This window comes from Oncorhynchus gorbuscha, linkage group LG10 (assembly GCF_021184085.1).
Source record: "Oncorhynchus gorbuscha isolate QuinsamMale2020 ecotype Even-year linkage group LG10, OgorEven_v1.0, whole genome shotgun sequence".
In the NCBI taxonomy this organism is placed as follows: Eukaryota; Metazoa; Chordata; class Actinopteri; order Salmoniformes; family Salmonidae; genus Oncorhynchus; species Oncorhynchus gorbuscha.
Genome location: NC_060182.1, coordinates 71,176,770 through 71,198,859, shown reverse-complemented (window position 1 = coordinate 71,198,859; position 22,090 = coordinate 71,176,770). Strand labels below are relative to the sequence as shown.

The 22,090-nt window shown below is 45.1% G+C and overlaps 1 protein-coding gene across 2 annotated transcripts; it reads right to left on the bottom strand.

The window, feature by feature from the left end:
- Nucleotides 1-6,714: 6,714 nt before the first annotated feature.
- Nucleotides 6,715-22,059, bottom strand: exoc5 (exocyst complex component 5). Of its 2 annotated transcripts, none has more exons than XM_046366899.1 (18): nt 21,903-22,059; nt 19,419-19,513; nt 17,331-17,478; nt 16,910-17,104; nt 15,483-15,547; nt 15,184-15,212; nt 14,973-15,082; nt 14,702-14,746; nt 14,429-14,569; nt 14,254-14,336; nt 13,554-13,763; nt 12,761-12,908; nt 11,051-11,159; nt 10,776-10,896; nt 8,395-8,481; nt 8,178-8,286; nt 7,799-8,014; nt 6,715-7,642 (listed from the first exon to the last, which is right to left on the bottom strand). In XM_046366899.1, the coding sequence occupies exons 1-18, from the start codon at nt 21,927-21,929 to the stop codon at nt 7,454-7,456; spliced, it is 2,127 nt and encodes a 708-aa protein (XP_046222855.1). In that variant the 5' UTR covers nt 21,930-22,059; the 3' UTR covers nt 6,715-7,453. The 2 variants fall into 2 exon arrangements, with proteins under 2 accessions (XP_046222855.1, XP_046222854.1); XM_046366898.1 differs by lacking the exon at nt 21,903-22,059 and adding an exon at nt 21,486-21,592.
- Nucleotides 22,060-22,090: the final 31 nt, after the last annotated feature.

The window sequence follows — 22,090 nt, the reverse complement described above, 5'->3', positions numbered from 1 at the left end:
CTTACAAAGGCAACGGATTCCTCCTCCAAAATGAGGCCACGCACAGAAGGTATGCAAATGAAATCATTGCTCGTGGATTAGAATGGGATACCATATACCCTAAATCATGATTGTCAATCATGGTTGAGGATTAAGGGATATGGGCTTACAGACCTAAAAAAGCAACATTTCCCTCCTCAGGCAGATCCCCATTGTGAGTAGCTCTGAGAAAGAGAGGGTTTGTCAAGGGAGGAGAGTAATACTGGTGCACTACTGCCCCCTGCTTGTCTTTTAGAGGTAGTGAACCATTCTACTACAGCAGCACGGATACTCATTCCACATAGAAAAATACGAGGTGAGCACAGAACACATTCATTTACATTTGATCTACCCTGGAGGCAAATGTTTAATGAAACAAAAGCATGTGTTGACGTAGTGTTTCATCCTCAGTCGAGGAGATGTAGCTCAATTGTTTCTCTCTGCCAAGTGTGCTGGCACAGCACAGGCCACAAAGATTTATCTTATTTATTTAACCTTTATTTAACTAGGCAAGTCAGTGAAGACCAAATTCTTATTTACAATGACGGCCTAACCCGGCCAAACCCAGACGACACGGGTCAATTGTGCGCCGCCCCATGGGATTCCCAATCACGGCCAGATGTGATACAGGCTGGATTTGAAATAGGGACTGTAGTGACACCACTTGCACTGAGATGCAGTGCCTTACACCACTGCGCCACATTCAGGAGCATGTTGCAGATGTTTCTGTTTGAAAAGAACCCAATCCCATGATCCAGACACCTAACCGCTCACATCCCTGGGTAGGATGAGCGCTATTAAACCTAGCTATTGCTTTGTGTGTGTGTGCGCACGCGCGTGTCTCTAAGGGACGCAGATTAGCTACGAAAACTCTTATCTATTGACAAGCGCAAGCCCTTTGCAATGAGACAATTCATATTGGGATTTCTTGTAAGAAGACAAACCTGTTTATCACAGACAGAGACAGAGCCATGCTTAGCTGATTGTGTGTGCAGGCCTAGGAGACAGAGCCCTCAGTCAGAGCGCCAGTCTGTTCCTGTGGAGCAGTCAAACAGACGAGTCCAGCCAAGAGCGTGCACAGCCCAGGCACCAAGCCAGGCAGCAGCTCCAGAAAACCCTCCACAATAACATAGTATTAATAGAGTTTTTTATGGAATAGAGGGAAGGAGCGGGGAGAACGAAGCACACTATGGCACATTGGTTTAATATTATCAAAAGGATGGTATGACTAAATGATTTAAGGGAGGGCTCAATTGGGCCACAGTGGACTCAGCCTTTGGTATAAATAAGACAGAGGGAAGGAGGAGACCAATGGCACCATGCCTAGTGCTGCTCCAGGCTGCCCAAGACTGAAGGTGGCATGAAACCTGTGCCATGTTGGGCCTGGCTGGTACACTCTGGGCAGCAGGTCAAGGCCGGGGCAACATCTGCAGCACATCAAGAGAGCCTGGCGGGTAAGTGGGGTATGGCACGATGCCCACCTCCCGACTCCTGTTCTAAGCCCCTCACATAGTGACATCCTAGAGAATAGCTTTTGGAAGGGTCAGCACATGAACAACAACCCATTCTTTCAAATGGAAAGCACCCTATTTACAACCCCTATCATAGCACCCTATTTACAACCCCTATCATAGCACCCTATTTACAACCCCTATCATAGCACCCTATTTACAACCCCTATCATAGCACCCTATTTACAACCCCTATCATAGCACCCTATTTACAACCCCTATCATAGCACCCTATTTACAACCCCTATCATAGCACCCTATTTACAACCCCTATCATAGCACCCTATTTACAACCCCTATCATAGCACCCTATTTACAACCCCTATCATAGCACCCTATTTACAACCCCTATCATAGCACCCTATTTACAACCCCTATCATAGCACCCTATTTACAACCCCTATCATAGCACCCTATTTACCCTATTTACCCCCTATCATAGCACCCTATTTACAACCCCTATCATAGCACCCTATTTACAACCCCTATCATAGCACCCTATTTACAACCCCTATCATAGCACCCTATTTACAACCCCTATCATAGCTGTGTCCAACCTCCCGTTTAATTACTAAGCACTATGACTCCTTTTGTAGATCTCCACTCCCTCCTTCTAAGCCTTAAATGCCAAGTGACAAATGTCTGATATGAAATGTAGTTGGTGACAACAGGCAGTTGAATAGCACCAGTTATTGCTGGCTCTGGCATCATTACTCTGATTCCCACGTAAAATATTCTGATGAGGGGTGTTGCATGAACACAAAGTGTTAATTACTTGGTGACTAATTTGAAGGGGAATCCTTAACCCCCTCCCAAGCCTGGTTGCCACAACTCCCACACCTGAGTCATCTCTCTGATGATGGCAGGAAAATCAAACACATAAGTGAAATTGATACAAGCTGCCGGCAGACGAAAGAGCAAGTGCTAATCACTATGGATCATTAGCTGAAGATTTAGCTTAAATTGTGTTTAGCAGGAATTAAGCGAAGCTGTTGTTGACATGGATTGACTGCTGTAATGCTTTATTGTCAGTGCTCCAGGAGGCAGAGGGAGGACCGGCGTGCTACGGAGACGCCGAAAGCAGGGATTTGTGGGATGCTGGAGGACTAGGTGGGCTCGTAGCGTAGACAGAGCAGACAAACTGAAAGTGCTATGACATCTGAGGGTGGAGAAGGGGGTGGCTGGAAGACTGGTGCTTAAGTGTGGATGAGGGGGGAGAATATGACTTGAGGAGAGAAGGATGATATTGACGGACAGAGCAGAGGACTGGAGGAATCAAACTTCCTCTTAACAGAACAGACAATGAAAGGAGTTTTAAGAGTTGTTGCAGTTGTACATAGAAAGTGGAGTACTCGAGAGTCTAGAGTCTGAAACAGAATTTGAATACAATAACGCACTCCGCAAACAAATTGACTGACAAGGACATCCCCCTTCCTGAGGGTGTGACAGATAATTATCCTGGTGACACTGCAGGTTGGAAGGTTTGGTAGTGGGGCACTCTGTATCAGGGCACTAATACAGGTGTAGTAGCTGGCTGAGCTCTACCTGAGCCTGCTGGGTGAGCATCTAGCTCAAGGGGGAGGAGAGGAGAGGGAGAGCGGTGGAAAGAGTGTGGAGGGAAAGTGAATGGGTTTGGATAAATATTTTGGATTTCCTTGTAGGAAGGTAAGATGATTGATAGAAAAAAAAAACATGGGCAGTGTTAAGTCTTCAGAAGTTACATACGGTTCTCTACATCCAGATCCTGGATTGCCTTGTTGTAATAGGCACAAGAAAAAGCAGAAAATATATTTTCCTCAACCAGAGGTTTGACAACGTAGAACAAGAACAAGCGTGTTTTGTCTCCCTCTCCAGACAGATAACCCTGTGTGTGTAAACATTTCTGGATGTGTGTGTCTATGCAGGAACTGCTCAAACTGTGGCAGCTGATGAGTAAGAGGGAACAGTCTTATCCAGCTCTCCAGTATTGACAGTGTTACTAATCCCCTCCACCTGCTCAAACACTCCCCCAAAACAACATCCCTCCCTCCCATCTGCCCAGGCGGGGCATCCCTGGGGGCAGCCTGTGCCTCTCCCTTCAACTCCTCTCCAGTTATCGTCCCTGGCTGGGGCCCATTACCCCAACCCTTCCCCAGGCAGCATGTATTAATCACCACAAAAACAAATAGTTTTCAAATGTTTGGAAAAGGCCCAGTGTTTGCGCCGTGGCCTAACAAAATCATTTTTACAAGCTACGTAGTTGTGATTAGGGCCGGGAGAATTGAATTTCAGTGACATTGATAATATTAATATTAGCCTAATTAATTGTGTTGTTTGACTTTACTCAGCACCCTGTGTACCTTCTACACAACACTAGTCAGCCGGAGCTGTGGCTGAGCTCTCAACCATCTCTATCTCGCCCCGTCTCTCCAGTCCATGACAACTGCACACATTTCATGAACCGCTAGATGTCTAATCCCTCGAACAAATTCTGTTCCTGTAGACTAGAGGAGAACTGTACTCTTTCAGGAAGAAAGTCTGGCATGTTAAGAATACCCAATGACTCATAGAGGTACAGGACCAGTCAAACGTTTGGACACACCTACTCAATTCAAGGGTTTTTCTTCATTATTTTGGTTGGAAACCATTTTCTACATTGTATAATAATAGTGAAGACAAACAATGAAATAACACGTGGAATCGTGTAGTAACCAAAAACTTGCTAAACAAATCAAAAATATATTTTATATTTGAGATTCTTCAAAGCCGCCACCCTTTTCCTTGACAGCTTTGGACACTCTTGGCATTCTCTCAACCAGCTTCATGAGGTAGTCACCTAGGAATGCATTTTAATTAACAGGTGTGCCTTGTTAATTTGTGGAACTTCTTTCCTTAATGCGTTTGAGCCAATCAGTTGTGTTGTGTCAAGGTAGGTTGGGTATAGAGACGATAGCCCTATTTGGTAAAATACCCAAGTCCATATCATGGCAAGAACAGCTCAAATAAGCAATTATTACTTTAAGACATGAAGGTTAGTCAATCGGGAAAATTTCAAGTTTCTTCAAGTGCAGCCGTAAAAACCATCAAGCACTATGATGAAACTGTCACTTATGAGGACCGCCACAGGAAAGGAAGACCCAAAGTTACCTCTGCCACAGAGGATAAGTTCATTCGAGTTAACTGCACCTCAAATTACAGCCCGAATAAATGCTTCACAGAGTTAAAGGAAGACACATCTCAACATCAACTGTTCAAAGGAGACTGTGTGAATCAGGCCTTCCTGGTGGAATTTCTGCAAAGAAACCACTACTAAAGGACACCAATAATAAGAAGAGACTTGCTTGGGCCAAGAAACACAAGCAATGGAGATTAGACCGGTGGAAACCTGTCCTTTGGTCTGATGAGTCCAAATGTTAGATTTTTGGTTCCAACCACTGTGTCTTTGTGAGACTCAGAGTAGGTGAACAGATGATCTCCGCATGTGTGGTTCCCACCGTGAAGCATGGAGGAGGTGTGATTTAAAATCAAGGCACACTTAACCAGCAAGGCTAACACAGCATTCTGCAGCGATACGCCAGCCCATCTGCTTTGCGCTTAGTAGGACAATCTTTTGTTTTTCAACAGGACAATGACCCATACCCACCTCCAGACTGTGTAAGGTCTATGTGACCAGGAAGGCGAGTGATGGAGTGCTGCATCAGATGACCTGGCCTCCACAATCACCCTCCCTCAACCCAATTGAGATGGTTTGAGATGAGTTGGACTGTAGAATGAAGGAAACGCAGCCAACAAGTGCTCAACATATGTATATTTCAAGACAGTTGGAAAAGCATTCCAGGTGAAGCTGGTTGAGAGAATGCCAAGAGTGTGCAAAGCTATCAAGGTAAAGGATTGCTACGTTGAAGAATATAACATTTTGATTTGTTTAACACTTTTTTTGGTTTCATGTGTTATTTCATAGTTCTGATGTCTTCACTATTATTCTACAATGTAGAAAATAGTACAAATAACAGTACTAACATCTCAAACTCAACTGACTGTTTATGAAAATGAACCAGTAAGGTTGTGCTAGAAGTAAAGATGCTAATTAAACAAAACATTTTTTTATGAATCATTGATTAAGGTCAAGAGCAGTACACTGGGAACAGCATCATAAGACAATAGAACTTCAGGTTTGATCTTAACTGACACTGACAGTCAATGACCACCATGTGAGAGCCGAGGCACAATGACCTTGACCCTCCCTGGCCTCCCGTATTCCCTGTGAAGTCCACTTAACTTTCACTCATTATCTCCTTAAGCACTGAAGAGCAACATTTCACTGTGTCCTGACCCTGATTCAGGACTGATCCAGGCCACAAAGGATGGATCGTAAGCCCTTGTGGACAGGTGTCGATCTAGGCAATTACCCATCATCCCAGCCACAGACCGACCACCCAGGACCTCTGAGTGGTTCTCAGACATGCTTACGGCTGGGATCACAGCGTAGTGTGATGACCCCTCACCTCTGCCCTGAGGTCAGGGGTCAGAGAGAGGTGGTCATGTGACTATCTGCCAGGCACAGCGGAGCTCTATACCAGGCTTGGTTAGATATAGATATGGAGAGATACATTAAATTACCAAAAGTATGTAGACACATGCTTATCAAACATCTCATTACAAAATCAAGGGCATTAAAATGGAGTTGGTCCCCCCTTTGCTGCTATAACAGCCTCCACTCTTCTGGGAAGGCTTTCCACTAGATGTTGGAACATTGCTGCGGGGACTTTCTTTCATTCAGCCAAAATGGCAATAGTGAGGTCAGGCACTGATGTTGGGCGATTAGACCTGGCTGGCAGTCGGCGTTCCAATTCATCCCAAAGGTGTTCGCTAGGGTTAAGGTCAGGGCTCTGTGCAAGTCAGTCCTTCCACACCGATATCAAGACACCATTTTTGTGTGGAGTTCGCTTTGTGCACGGGGGCATTGTGATACTGAAACAGGAAAGGGCCTTCCCCAAACTGTTGCCACAAAGTTGGAAGCACAGAATAGTCCAGAGGCCTACCACTTCACAGCTGAGCTGTTATTGCTCCTAGACATTTCCACTTCCCACTAAAAGCACTTACAGTTGACTGGGGGTAGCTCTAGCAGGGCAGAGATTTTATAAACTGACTTGTTGGAAAGGTGGCATCCTATGACAGTGCCACATTGAATGTCAATGAGTTTGTCAGTAAGACCATTCTACTGCCAATGTTTGTCTATGGAGATTGCATGGCTGTGTGCTCAACTTCATACACCTGTCAGCCACGGGTGTGGCTGAAACGGCAGAATTCACTCATTTGAAGGGGCGTCCACTTACTTTGGTACATATAGTGTATGAGAGAGATAAGGGAGAGCGATATGAGAGAGATGGTAGTGGTGGTGAGAGTAAATTAGATTCCTCTGGGAGTTCTCTATGAGGGGTGGCTGTTTCCAGTCAGTCATTGCCATGACATGCCTGAGCTATGGAGAGTTCAACCTTCTCTATACTGCAGCTTTAGAGTTTATTCCTGTGGACAAGTGCAGCCACAGAACATATATTTGGCACAATCAAAACGTCTCTTTATTTTAAAGTAGATATCTTGGAAATCAAGGTCCATATTACCGGCAATATGACAAAATCTTCTACGGTGGTTTGGTTGATTAGTATTTAGAAACAAGAGAGCTCAGTCAATATATCTTATCATTGCAGAAATCAAGGGCAAAATGCAGGTAGCCCAACTGTGAAAGGCGGTGGTCTTTCTTGGCCTCTAAGATGGACAAACAAGCAAAAGGTGCTACTGCAGATGAGAATGAAAGACTAACATCCAGGTTGGCTGAATTCTGTTTCCATGGTGAATCTTGTGAAATCATAGGGCCTGGTGATTGGATGGATGGACGGACAGACAGACAGACAGAGGGCTGGACAGTGACCCATAGACCGGGGCCATTAGCTGAAGTGGCGTCCCAGTCTGGCCTGGCGGTAGTCCACTCTCAGCTGGACGAAGGCGTGCAGAAGGTTCCGGTCCAGGTTGGTAAGCTGCTCGCCAGAGCAAACCTGTTTGAGGTTGTCGGGGGCAACCACCAGGAGGTTACACAAGGCGTGGAGCGTGTCAAAGAGCTGCAGCACCAAAGGAACCTGCGGGACAGACAGTCAACCATACACAGAACTTTTACAACATCCAACCCAAGCCAGTATGCTAGCTAGCATTAACTCTGTAGGATTGCTAGTGCTTAATATTATGATGTAAATTGTTGCTACAGCTGTAATGCTAACTCTGGTGTGACCTCTCACCCGGAAGTCCTTGGCACTTTTGCGGTACTCGGCCACGTCGCAGATGGCCAGCATGCCACCCATGGAGCTGTAGCTGTACTGCTGCAGATGCTCGTGGATGAGGCGGTGGAAACGCACACCCAGCTCCGTCAGCACTGTGTCCACGTTCTTACCGTCCATGGACTTCCGCACACGCTCCACCTGCCGACTTACGTACACACACACCTTGGAGCAGGCCTGGGGAGCACAGGTAGGAAGGGGACATCAGACCGTCTGGTTGGGAGTCACAGGTCGAGTGAAATGGCACTGATTTGTTTTTTACTTTTTAAAACTCATCCGACTACAGTTTCTCTTTGCATATGAGACATGGGGTGGAGGCTGGGTGCAGTTCACTCCTTACTGCGGTGCACTGGATCATAACGTTGTTCTCGTCTTCAGGCCTGAAGTCTGTCTTCTTCTGTTCCGTAGCCAGGATGTGCTTCATCTGTCCCACCATGCAGTTCAGCGTTCTGCAGAGAGGACAACACCATGACAACCACCCCTCACACACTAATATAATACATTCACTAATTTCCCATGATGTTGTTGATAACATAAAAAAACAGTGGTTTACTGACCTGTCTATGCCGGTGTCCAGTTTCACCTCCATCTGTTCAATCACCTCCTTCTTCTTGTGCAGGCACTCTGTCAGTTTGGGAGAAGAGCTGGTGGAGAGAGAAGGTCCATAACAGGTCAACGGTAATACAAAGTAGCACAGAACAACTATCTGGAAAACATGAAGCTTGCTACAGAGTCGCTACCTGTTAGTGAATAACAATAATAACAACAACAACAACGGGAGGCTATCAAACCGTAAGAGGCAGTAATAGTGTACAGTACAAATCTAATCTTATTTGTCACATGAGCTGAATACAACAGCCCAAGAGAGGGAACTGTGGAAAGCTAAAACATTTGACCACAGCTGGCTCAGCAGCCTACTGGACTGTTAAGCGTGAACAAGCTCAAACACACACACTTTTCACAAAGGTTATTATTTTCATATAATAAATATATTTCTGTAGACCTTACAGTGAAATGCTAAATACAACAGGTAGACCTTACAGGGAAATGCTTACTTACGAGCCCCTGACCAACAATGCAGTAAAAAAATACAGATAAGAATAAGAAATAAAAGTAACAAGTAATTAAATAGCAGCAGTAAAATAACAATAGCGAGACTATACACAGGGGGTACCGGTACAGAGTCAATGTGCGGGGGCACAGGTTAGTTGAGGTAATATGTACATGTAGGTAGAGTTATTAAAGTGACTATGCATAGATGATAATAACAGAGAGTAGCAGTGGTGTAAAAGAGGGGTGGGGGGGGGCAATGCAAATAGTCTGGGTAGCCATTTGATTAGATATTCGGGAGTCTTATGGCTTGGGGGTAGAAGCTGTTTAGAAGCCTCTTAGACCAAGACTTGGCACTCCGGTATTGCTTGCCGTGTGGTAGCAGAGAGAACAGTCTATGACTAGGGTGGCTGGAGTCTGACAATTTTTAGGGCCTTCCTTTCACACCACTTGATATAGAGGTCTTGGATGGCAGGAAGCTTGGCCCCAGTGATATACTGGGCCGTTCGCACTACCCTCTATAGTGCCTAGCGGTCGGAGGCCGAGCAGTTGCCATACCAGGCCGTGACGCAACCAGTCAGGATGCTGTCGACGGTGCAGCTGTAGAACCTTTTGAGGATCTGAGAACCCATGCCAAATCTTTCAGTTTCCTGAGGGGGAATAGGTTTTGTCGTGCCCTCTTCATATCTGTCTTGGTGTGCCTGGACAGCCCCGTTGATGAGAATGGGGGCGTGCTCGGTCCTCTTTTCCTGTAGTCCACAATCATCTCCTTTGTCTTGATCACGTTGAAGGAGATGTTGTTGTCCTGGCACCACACTGCCAGGTCTCTGACCTCCTCCCTATAGGCTGTCTCGTTGTTGTCGGTGATCAGGCCTCCCACAGTTGTGTCATCGGAAAACTTAATGAATGTGCTGGGGTGGTGCTTGGCCGTGCAGTCATGAGTGAACAGGGAGTACAGGAGGGGACTGAGCACGCATCCCTGAGGGGCCCCTGTGTTGAGGATCAGCGTGGCAGATGTGTTGTTACCTACCCTTACCACCTGGGAATGGACTGTCAGGAAACCCAGGATCCAGTTGCAGAGGGGGTTGTTTATTCCCAGGGTCCTTAGCTTATTGATGAGCTTTGAGGGCTCTATGGTGTTGAATGCTGAGCTGTAGTCAATGAATAGCATTCTCACATAAGTGTTCCTTTTGTCCAGGTGGGAAAGGGCAGTGTGGAGTGCAATAGAGATTGCCTGGGGTTGGGGTGGTATGCAAATTGGAGTGGATCTACGGTTTCTGGGATAATGGTGTTGATGTGAGCCATGACCAGCCTTTCAAAGCACTTCATGATATGAGTGCTAGGCAGGTTACCTTAGTGTTCTTGGGCACAGGCATTATGGTGGTCTGCTTAAAACACGTTGGTATTACAGACTCGGATAGGGAGAAGTGGAAAGTGTCAGTGAAGACACTTGCCAGTTGGTCAGCGCATGTTCGCAGTACACGTCCTGGTAAGCCCTGCGGCCTTGTGAATGTTGACCTGTTTAAAGACAGCTCCTTGAAAGCGAAAGCTGAAAGCGACAGCTCTAACCTTTAGCTCAGTGTAGTGTGAGAGCAAAATTGCAAGATTGTTATAATACTTTTATTGCATCAAACGGTTGTTTTATGCAACAAAATAGAGGGTTCTTATAACTCTATTGTGTCTGTGTGAATTGAAAGTGGGCCTCTGGGAGATAACACTGCGGGGACAATGTCGTCGATGCACTTATTGATGAAGCCAATGACTGATGTGGTGTACTCCTCAACGCCATCTGAGACATCTCGGAAAATAATCCAATCTGTGCTAGCAATAGACTGCAGTATGGGACAGGGGGGATAGGTATGATTGACAGGACACGCCCTATGCTAACCTGATAAGAGGCATGAGTTGGTCATTGAACTGCTTATCAAACAGGTGGAAGATGGTGTTGGCCTGCTGAACTACATCCAGGAAGTAAAGGTTGGCATTCTTGGCATCAGCTGATGGAATGGCTGTAGAGAGAGGTGAGAGAAAAACACTTTCCATTTAAAAAGGCACAAGAGAAGATTCATTTTACACCCACACGTAAAAAGGATTTACTCAATGTTTCTAAAAGGGTTTTCGACCTTTACTGTGTTAGTGACAGTTAGTGAGAGTTGTGTGTACCGGAAAGGCCGATCTCCAGTGCGTAGTCAATGTGGTCCACACACAGGTGCTCCACCAGCAGCAGGAAGATTGAGAAGGCGTTCTTGGGCAGGTCCGAGGGATCTGAGAGCTGGTTCACAACACACAGAGACAGGACCTGATTTCCTCGCAGCACTCTACAGGGATCTACTGCAAAGGCCTCATTTACATACACCGTAGCCAAATATATTTAAACTTAGTTTCACAATTCCTGACATTTAATCCTTGTAAAAATTCCCTGTTTTAGGTCAGTTAGGATAATCACTTTATTATAAGAATGTGAAATATCTGAATAATAGTAGAGAGAATTATTTATTTCAGCTTTTTATTTCTTTCATCACATTCCCAGTGTGTCAGAAGTTTACATACACTCAATTAGCATTTGGTAGCATTGCCTTTAAATTGTTTGACTTGGGTCAAACGTTTCAGGTAGCCTTCCACAAGCTTCCCACAATAAGTTGGGTGAATTTTGGCCCGTTCCTCCTGACAGAGCTGGTGTAACTGAGTCAGGTTTGTAGGCCTCCTTGCTTACACACGCTTTTTCAGTTCTGCCAACAAAGTTTCTATAGGATTGAGGTCAGGGCTTTGTGATGGCCACTTCTATACCTTGAATTGGTTGTCCTTAAGCCATTTTGCCACAACTTTGGAAGTATGCTTGGAGTCAATGTCCATTTGGAAGACTCATTTGAGACTTCCTGACTTATGTCTTGAGACGTTGCTTCAATATAGTCACAGAATATTTAATTCCTCATGAAGCCATCTATTTTGTGAAGTGTACCAGTCCCTCCTGCAGCAAAGCACCCCCACAACATGATGCTGCCACCCCCGTGCTTCACGGTTGGGATGGGGTTCTTCGGCTTGCAAGCCACCCCCTTTTTCCTCCAAACATAATGATGGTCATTACGGCCAAACAGTTCAATTTTTGTTTCATCAGACCAGAGGATTTTTCTCCCAAAAGTACGATCTTTGTCCCCATGTGCAGTTGCAAACTGTTGTCCGGCTTTTTTTAATGACGGTTTTGGAGCAGTGACTTCTTCCTTGCTGAGCGGCCTTCAGGTTATGTTGATATAGGACTCGTTTTACTGTGGATTTAGATACCTTTGTACCCGTTTCCTCCAGCATCTTCACAAAGTCATTTGCTGTTGTTCTGGGATTGATTTGCACTTTTCGCACCAAAGTACGTTCATCTCTAGGAGACAGAACGCGTCTCCTTCCTGAGCGGTATGACGGCGGCGTGGTACCATGGTGTTTATACTTGCGTACTATTGTTTGTACAGATGAATTAGCCTATCAGAAGCTTCTAAAGCCATGACATAATTTACTGGAATTTTCCAAGCTGTTTAAAGGCACAGTCAACTTGGTGTATGTAAACTTATGACCCACTGGAATTGTGATACAGTGAATTATAAGTGAAATAATCTGTCTGTAAACAATTGTTGTAAAAATGACTTGTGTCATACACAAAGTAGATGTCCTAAACGATTTGCCAAAACTACAGTTTGTTATCAAGAAATGTATGGAGTGGTTGAAAAACAAGTTTTAATGACTCCAACCTAAGTGTATGTAAACTTCCGATTTCAACTGTATGATCACTGTGACAAAGGATCCTGTTATGATAATTCAGTACAGACTGTGACATCACTGCAGTCAGTGTTATTGTCTCTCCTGTAGGGGGCAGCGTAGCAGCCTCACCCTGTTGCACCTCTCGAAGGCGTGGCGTGTCTCCTGCAGCAGGTTGACCACCACCTCCTGGGACAGGAAGGTCTCCCCGTGGGTGTCGATGCTGGGCCCCAATGGCAGGTTGGTGCGCTGTCTGATCCGCTCCTTCAGCTCCTGGATACTGAAGGGGGGGTGGGGGGTCGATTAAGTGCACCGGGCTATGGCCCGTGACGTGAACGGAGGAGGGCCCTTATCAAATCGAAGTCTGCACCTCTGTCATGTCGTCAACAAAGCAGCATGGTGCATCATTCAGAAAAACACCACTTTCTTATTTCTCCATAAAATGCTTCAATTTTCAAAAAATTCATTGGGAAGGCAGATAAAGCCTTTTCATCAAAAGCAATCATGTTTTCACTTGAAAACAGAGAACCCTACTCACTACTCCAAGTGCCTAAACTACAGCACTTTTGTTTTGAGCAGACTATGTCGTCGGCCAAAACAGGGCACCTGGCTCACACCCGGGAGGCAAGCCCGGTTCTAAAACAAATGCATTCAACACTAACCGGCTTCACCATACCCGGGTCATTAACAGAACTCCCTCACCATTACACCATTAAGGAAAAGGGAGGAGTCTGAACTCAAAGACAGGACCTTGATATGAGGAGTGGAGAGATGAGGGATGTACTATTTAAAGCCATTTAACTATTTAATCCAACTCAGGTCTGACACCAAGGCGGAGAAGGAAGTTCAGGGTAAAGGGAGAAGACTGAGGAGGGAGGGGAGGGTCTTGGGGGCTCTAGGGTAGAGGTGGTCAGTCACTTCCTACCTGCCCCCACCCAGTGGGCGTTTCTGGTGGTTCTTGGAGTCGTAGTAGCGTTGCAGGATCATGGCGCTGCGTGTGCGGAGGTAATCTTTCTCCATTTCAATGTAGCTCTCCAGATAGGTAGAGAAGATGTTCTTGATGAGCTTGGACAGGAACGTGTGTTTGTCTGAGCCCAGGTTGAACTCTGTTAGCTTGGCAGCCAAGGCTGTCGTCCTGGAGACACAGGGTTGCCAAGATTACCAATGGTCAGACTGGAGGGTATGAGGTATTAAAGGCCCAGTGCAGTCAAAAACTTGATCTCCTGTATTTTATATATATTTCCACACTATGATGTTGCAAAAATGCTGTGAAAATGATAATTCCCTTTTAGTAAGAGCTGTTTGAAAAGATTGACTGAAATGTCAACCTGTTGTGGTGGGATGGAGTTTTGCCTGTTGACATCACCAGGTGGTAAATAAGTTAACAGACCAATTAGAGTTCCAAACCTCTCTGCCAATATCAGCTAGTTTTCAGTTTTCCCCTCCCCACTCAGTCCACTCCCAGACAGAACTAGCAAAATTATTGATTGAGAAATTGCTTTAATTTAAAGCAATCACAGTAAGGAACATATTGTTAGCCAGAATTGATTTGGTATCGAGATAAAAAAAAAGAAGCCTGCATTGGACCTTTAAGAGTGAAGAGTTCAAAGGTGAACAGACATTACCTGGTGTAGAGGTCGTAGAGGTTTTTGAGGTATTGTTCCATGTCAGAGCGGCGGGTCTCGTCCAGCTTCTCTTTCACGTGAGCCTGGAAACACAAAGCTGCTCAGTCAGTCCAACATAACTGGGTCCGAGAAGGTATTGTCTGGCAAATCTAGTGGCAGATATTGTTCACTATACCTGTAGTTTATTCTCAAATATGTTCTGGATGAGTTTGGCCATGACGGTCTCGGGGCTCTGGAAGACCTCGCCCACCTGCTTGTTGACTCGCTGGCAGAGGAGGGCCGTGTCTTCAAACACATCACTACGCATGTACGCTCCCTGAACACACACAGAGTTAATTACAGACCTCAGGACTACAACTTGTGCTGAGACTACAACAGAAGCAGGAAAGGTACTCTATACTAAACTGTTATGAAAGGGTTCATGTTCAACTGAACACTGCACACTCACCTCCTGACACTGCTTGATATAAACATCTACACAGTGCGCATAGCCCTGCAGGAAACAAAGACATGTCACAATCACACCTGCATCATTACCACAATCCAACATCTCCAAAGAACAAACTGGATGCAATGCTTGTATAGACGCTAAATGAGATACAAGTGCATATTTGTAAGTTACAATATGCACTACTACTACACATACACCGCTCAAACAATAACACTAATCTTTCTTTAATATGGAGACGTATCAAAACAGTCCAGTGTTTGTGGGTCACCTTGAAATGTAAGAGGACTGCGGCGACCTCCCGCATGCGGCCAATCTCGCCCCTACGCTGGGCCGCCGTGAACTCCTGGACCAGCTGGCGCTCCAGGTCGTGGTATTTACCTAGAGAGACACATTCAGATTGAGTTGCCTTTCTTAGCATGGCTGTGCAATCATTTGTTGATCAATCAGCAACAAAGGTCATTTTGAGTGCAACCACTCACTTGCAATCTTGGCCTTGACATCTGCAAACCTGTAAGAGGACAAGAATAGAGGCATTCACCAAAGAGGATATCGGAGATTAAAAAGACTCAAACTCAAAATGATGTCAATGTAATCTTGCATGTGTGACATTTGTAGTCCCTCTTGAAGTGAAATGTATTCTCTCACTCAGAAACACTAGTTAATGCAACATAACATTTACAAACCTAGTCTGGTTGGGCTGGAGGCACAGAGTAGCAGCACCGATACTGTTTGCATTGTACCACAGAGCTCGTGTAAAGCTGCCTCCAGGACGACTCACCTGTCAAACGGCAGCTCCTGCGCTATGAGATGCAACTTCTGAATGATATCAGCAGCTTCCTTAATCTGGGAAAGGGAGAAATAGGGGGGAAGGAGTCGGGAGGGAGAGAAACATTAGAAATGGACACCCAAACAGAGAGCAGACCAACAGTAGCAGCATCTCCACTTAGGAGATCATGTTAAACCAGCCCTCCTCTTCCCTGTACATCATGGAGCTGATAACAAGCAGCCGCCGCTCACCTGGCTAACAGCATCCGCAGCAGCCGCCCTGGGTTAGCAGCATATCTAACTCTTTATTGGCATGCCTCCTCTGAATGGGCTCTAATCCCACTGCAGCCTAAATCGCCTTCAATAATCTGTCCGGCCAGGGATATCTCTTAAAAAATGGGCCCTGTCGAGAACCCGCCACTCCCCTCCCCCTGACATACACGCTGGCTGAAAACCCCAGACCTAGTAAAGGCCCGCCGTCCGCAACTCTTCTGTTCCCGCAGATGCCTGCCTCAGCTAACATCATTACTCCGCTCCCATGAGGAGGATCCAGCCTTTCTGCGCGGCAAAGGTTTTCTAAGTATCTGTCCCCCAGCTAAGATTAGCTAAATCCCATGTAAGTAATGTAGCCGTCTCTCTGCAGTCAGGGTTTAGCAGCACTTGTCTCCTCGCTGGCGGCCCAGCCCTCCCTTTCAGAAGGATTAGCAGAGCCATCCCCCCTTCAGCTATTCACTCGCAGCTTTCCTCTTTCCCCCTCATCTGGAGGTATGCTCAGGAAAAGGGATCCGTCCGATATTCCCGCCATGCCTCTCTGGAAGCATTCCCATCTCATCTCCAGGTCCCGTCTCTGAGATTGACCTCCAGACTCTCCGCCCGCTTTGATTACGGTTTCCCCACTCGCTCTTAAACCGTTTTGACAATCCCCAATCAATCTTTTGAGGGTTGATAGTGAGGTCACTCAAATGGCTTTGAACTCTTATCGGAAACGTAGATTAATTAGGCCCAGTTTTCTCCCATAAGAAATATATTTTGATGTGCTTTCCCATGCCACATTTAGCTGTAGTAGGACAAAATGGTGATGACCAAGACCGTCAACAGCAACAACAAAAAAAGGCTCTCTCTCACACCTTGCAATTAATGCGATTAAGACAGACATGAGCATGTTGACATCCATGGTAGTCAATCCTCTAGCTATTGTCAAAAAGTAAAGGCCAGTTGATTAATCCAAATTAGCTCAGGGATCCAACTAAAGGGATCAATTCCACAAATTACAATGTGTGGTTACCTCAATCCTGTTCATTGACTTATTTCAGTTCTTAACATCTTTCACTGCTGTAGTGGTGTTATATTCAAGGGTCAATCTTTTTCATTTTTGAAAAACATAAAAAAGGTCAATCTCTAAGAATACACGAGGTTGGATGGTAATGTGTGTATCATGACCTTCTCTGGGTTGTTGAAGACATCACTGCGCAGGTCCCCATCCAGGAACTCATTGAAGTAGGTCATAAGACGCTGTGCCTCCACCGCCCTCTGCCTGGGCGTGTTCACGCCCTCCAGCTGGTCGCCAAGGTGACACACCTTGGTGGCCACATAGCTGATGTGCTCGTCCAACTCCTGGAAGTGCTGGAAGGCTACCTGTATGGAGATAGAGTTGTGCAAAAAGAAATCGCACATTGTGTGACATGATTAATGAATGGGGATAAACATAATCTTGCATGATGGCAGGGCTTTCAAAATGTCAAGGGTCATAATGCTTTTATATTACACTGGATTCTTACATTCTCTTCAAATCGTGCCTGTCTACAGGGTAAAGGGCTGGGGATCTGAGGTTGTGGTGGGTCCAGTGGGTTGTGAAACTGACCTGGTTGCTCCTCTGTAAGTCCTGCACTTTGTGGGCAAACTCCTTGGCCTCTCTGTGACACTGGTGCTCCAGCTTCTCCACCCTCCGCTGGATCTTCTCATCTAGCTGCTTCAGCTCCTCTATGTGGTTCTCAAACTCCTCCAGCAGCCTCGGAGGGAAGCAGGACAAGGGCTGTAAAAGACTGCAGGCCTACCTCACATTGGTCTAGACTCTCCATTGCCATGAGTTCACTTACAAGCTGGCCTTCAACTTGATTTGTCCTACTAACTCAGTCGTCACCAACCTTTGAGTCAAGATCACGTTCAGGGTCAAAATGCAAGCCAAGATCTACCACTCAGATAAAAAAATAAAAAAACATGACTTAAAAAGTGTAAGCCTATGCAATAAAAAAAGAACAGTTCTGTAGGAATGAGGTTTGTGCCGTAGGCCTAGTACATAATCACAGCATTTGGCTATATGACTGGCCTGCCAATATTGTTCTTCTCAGACCATATTCTATTTCAAAACTAAAGGTTTGATAACAAAATAGATAAGTTCTATCACTTGCGAGGTACAGCTGAGCATACATTTAAATAATTGGCTTTTTTATTTTACTAGAGTGATGGTACCTGCATCCGATGGTCAGTCTCAGCAGAGGGAGAGCACAGCAGAGGGGTCTGCCTCTCATGGTCCCTGCTCTCTCCTTTCCTCCGGTGAGACTGACCAGAGAGAGGGGGCATCATGTTTCTGCCTCAGGAACAACATGAATTTGTGCATATGACTAGAAAAAGTGAAATATTCCTTGACACAATGAGCAATTAATAAAAGACGCAGGTCTATTGATACTCATTCCTTGGAGTTGCAGCGCGAGTGGAAGTAGGGAAAAACACATTTATGTTTTGAAAAAGGGTTGAATAAAAACAGAAACATGAACTCACTCATAAAAACACCAGCTCTTTGCTATATTCTTTGACAGTCTCTCTCTGGTCGAGGTTTTAAAAGCTATGAAATCTCACCTAGGCTAATATCAAACTTTGCTGTGGGGTTGTGGAAGCTGTATGCACAGTGATTTTAGCTAACAGACTGGACAGGGGCACACTTGATTTAACTTTCCTGGTCTGCCGGGTAGGCAGAGTTTGTCCAGCCAGACAAATGAAATGTAGTTCAAAATGGGAACACTTTGCCTACCGGGCATGCAGAACATCTGAGTCAAATAACCTACTGCCAACAGAGCAAGATGCCGTCTAAATAAAATAAAAAAATACACATACATACATACATACATACATACATACATACATACATACATACATACATACATACATACATACATACATACATACATACATACATACATACATACATACATACATACATACATACATTACATACATACATACATACATACATATATACATACATACACACACACAAGGCTTTATCATTGACTTTTCTTCAGAAATGTTTGGTGATCGACTAGGAATGTCTCGCAGATTGAGATCGACCGGTTGGTGACCACTGTACTAACCTTACACTCATTCAGTTAATATTTATACATAGTATTGAGGGCTTAATCCTTGGGTCCCCACATTTACGAAGCTCTACAAACTGGGAGCTACGTCAGCTGCATTTAAAGTGAGGACTGTGGAGCAAATGTTGTAAGTCAGCACCATATTTAACAGACTAGGAAACGTCCCAAAATGATGAGTATTTAATCTCTTAGCTAATTCCCGCAGCAGTGGCTTCAGCTTAGGGACATCTCCCATCCCTTCCCAATGCACATTCATTTCCTTGCTGTCAGTTACTGTATGACTCAGAGCTTGGTGGCCTCCCATTACGCACTGCCTCTGAGTTATCTTCAATGGAGGTTTAAATAGAACTTGTTGTATGGATGGGACTAGAGCTTTAAGAAAGAGGGGTAAGGCTGAAACAAAGGTAAGGGTCTTAAAAGGGGAAGCACAAGGACCTGCAATAAGACAGGGGATTGGCTGCTGGTTGATCAAGATTAGGCTGGTGGTAGGTGTTAGGGTTCGTTAGTCTTTTGAAAAGAGGTCAAGAGTCATGATTACGGTAACTTTCAATAAAGCCATGTCTTTAGAACAAGACTACCTTTTGGGGTCGAATGCCTCAGCTCCGCCTTTGGACCCTCCTCCAGGGGTTCTCCAGGCCAACCTCTCTATGTACTCATCTGCATCAAAGGGCTCCTGTGGATCAAGCACACACAGACAGTGTCAATCTCTGTCCTGTCAAGACTGTCTTAGATAAATGGTGAGCATGGGATGTGACATGAGCAATACTGGAACCTGGCTAGCCGATTAAACTCAACGACTGTATAATTGTGGGCTAATCTTTGGGTGCTGAAATCGGTAGTTTTTTATAAAAACTTCATTTTACTTGATGTCGGAGTTCCAATCCGCCCACACTAGTCGCTGCTCAACTCCATCGTAAATCGTTGAGTTTAGTTGACTAGACCATGGCATACATTAACCCTTATTGTGTCAAACGGTCAATGATTGATTACAGGTGCACTCAAGTAGCTAGCTGGCTACATGGTTTCAATGCTTTTTTTGCAGTTTTGGGGAAGCTACTCTGAAAATATAGTTGCTATTTTGTTTAAATTTAACTAGGCAAGTCAGTTAAGAACAATTATTATTTACAATGATGGCCTTTCCGGCCAAACCTGGACGACGCTGGGCCAATTGTGGGCCGCCCTATGGGACTGCACTGAGATGCAGTGCCTTAGACCGCTGCAGTTTACCAAGCTACCCTTTAAGAAGAATATAGTTTACTTAACTAAAGTAACTTAGCATCCAAACTACTTAGTAAAAAATAACATCTAAATCTGAAATGTCATATACAACAGATTGCAAGAACAGATCCCTATAGTCAGATGTTAACAGAATGTATGATTTAGCCTATTTAAGTTAGAATTAGGCACACAACGTGTTTCAAGTGAGAATTAGCTAGGTTTGATGCCAAAAAATAAACTAAATTATTTCCCTCACCCATCATTTCTTTTTGCAAAAACGTAGCGTGCAGTTAGTAGTTAGCTACACCAAAACATGGCAAAAAAAGTAATTAACTACCAAGATTTGAATTTAGTTCAACCACCACCAAGCTATTGCAAAATGTCATTAAATGACGAGTTGAACAATGTAGCTAGTTCACTACTCCCCAACAATGATATGTAGGGGCGTGACAAGCTACCTAGCCAATGCTACTGTAAACCAGTAACTTAGGCAATAACATAAGACATAGAGCAGCTAGAGCAGGGGTGGGCAAACATTTGGCTCGAAGAACACATCGGGATTTTGAAATTCAACGGAGGGATGCAATCAATTTGCGGAGCCCTCCCGAGTGGCGCAGCGGTTTAAGGCGTCACTACAGACCCGGGTTCAATCCCAGGCTGTGTCACAGCAGGCCGTGACTCATGAGGCAGCGCACAATTGGCCCAGCATCATCCGGGTTAGGAGAAGGTTTGACAGGCCGAGATTTCCTGTGGCGGCCTGGGCCAAATCCCTACGGGAGTTGCAGCAATGGGACAAGACTGTACCTACCAATTGGATACCGTGAAATTGGGGATAAAAAATGTTTACAAAAAATAAATATATAATAAAATGTAATACGTCTTGCGGGCCAGATTGAAGTGCCCAGTGGGATGGATACACTTTGCCCCCCAAGCTAGAGGTAACAATCACAAATCGTTAAGGTACAGCTGGGGGTATACTACAAATCAGGTTCAATGAGTTAACCAGCTAACTTGTCTAAATGCTCTAAAATAACTTGAAATGGGCTCAGCATTTTAAAACACATGAGTTTAGCTTTCTTAATTAACCAACAAAAATCGGTTATTTCTGGTTGTTTATCAAGTTAGCTGGCCAACTCACTGAACCTACTTTGTAGTATAACCCTCTAGTCAACTTGCATAATTGACAAATGATCACATCGTCAACATCTGCCTGGGTAAACACTACAGTAACTAGCTTTGTTAGCTAGCTGTCAGTGCAAAATAGCTAGCAAATGGTAACGTAGCTAGCTAATGGACAGCTGGGCAACTTCCTAACCAGCAGATCTGACCCGCTTGCTTACAGCTGCGCTAGGACTGGGTTCGGATAGGATTCCTGTGTTGGTTAAGACACCACGGAGCCGGCGCGAGATATGGCTCGGAAAACGTACCTCAATCCTGGGAAATGCGTTGTACTCCCGAATTTTTTCGGTGTAACAGTTGGGATGTTGGGACAATTGAGTACACCGCATTTCTCATCCCTGTTTTGAAGTACGTTTTCCGAGCCTTACCTCGCGCTGGCTCAGTGGGGTCTTAACCTACAGAGGAAGCCTATCCGACCCTAGTGCAGCTGTAAGCAAGCGGGTCGGATCTGCTGGCAAGGCAACTTCCTAGCTGAGGCACAATTTCCAATCCTTATAGCTATATCTGGCTTGCTAGTTAGCCTAAATTAAAACATTTCAACTAACGCTACTCATCTACGTTTAAACAGGGGGTTATCTAGCTCATACTTATCCTCCTAGCTAGCTATTAAGCTACCACTAAAGTTAGCAGTCAGCTAGGCCAAGGGAACATACAGTTTATTTTACCTCGAATAGTTGAGGAGTCGTTGCCATGTTCTACTTATATCTGCAATGGGCAAACTAACATTCGGGTATGACAGCCGACTGACTGATCAGCTGGATTTATGTTTTGCCCTTTGTTGATACATTTAACAGCTCTACTTCCGGGTCGTCACTAGTTTCCATAGCCTTAGGCCGTATTCGGGAGCGTCAAA

What these genes read in the sequence shown, in the direction of transcription:
- exoc5 (XM_046366898.1), bottom strand. Translation starts at nt 21,566, where the DNA reads ATGCGGTGTACTCAATTGTCCCAACATCCCAACTGTTACACCGAAAAA. An exon ending in CTCTACGACCTCTACACCAG is followed by an intron (nt 13,764 to 14,253) that starts GTAATGTCTGTT and finishes CTGTGTCTCCAG; the next exon opens with GACGACAGCCTTGGCTGCCA. An exon ending in ACTGGAGATCGGCCTTTCCG is followed by an intron (nt 10,897 to 11,050) that starts GTACACACAACT and finishes CTCTCTCTACAG; the next exon opens with CCATTCCATCAGCTGATGCC.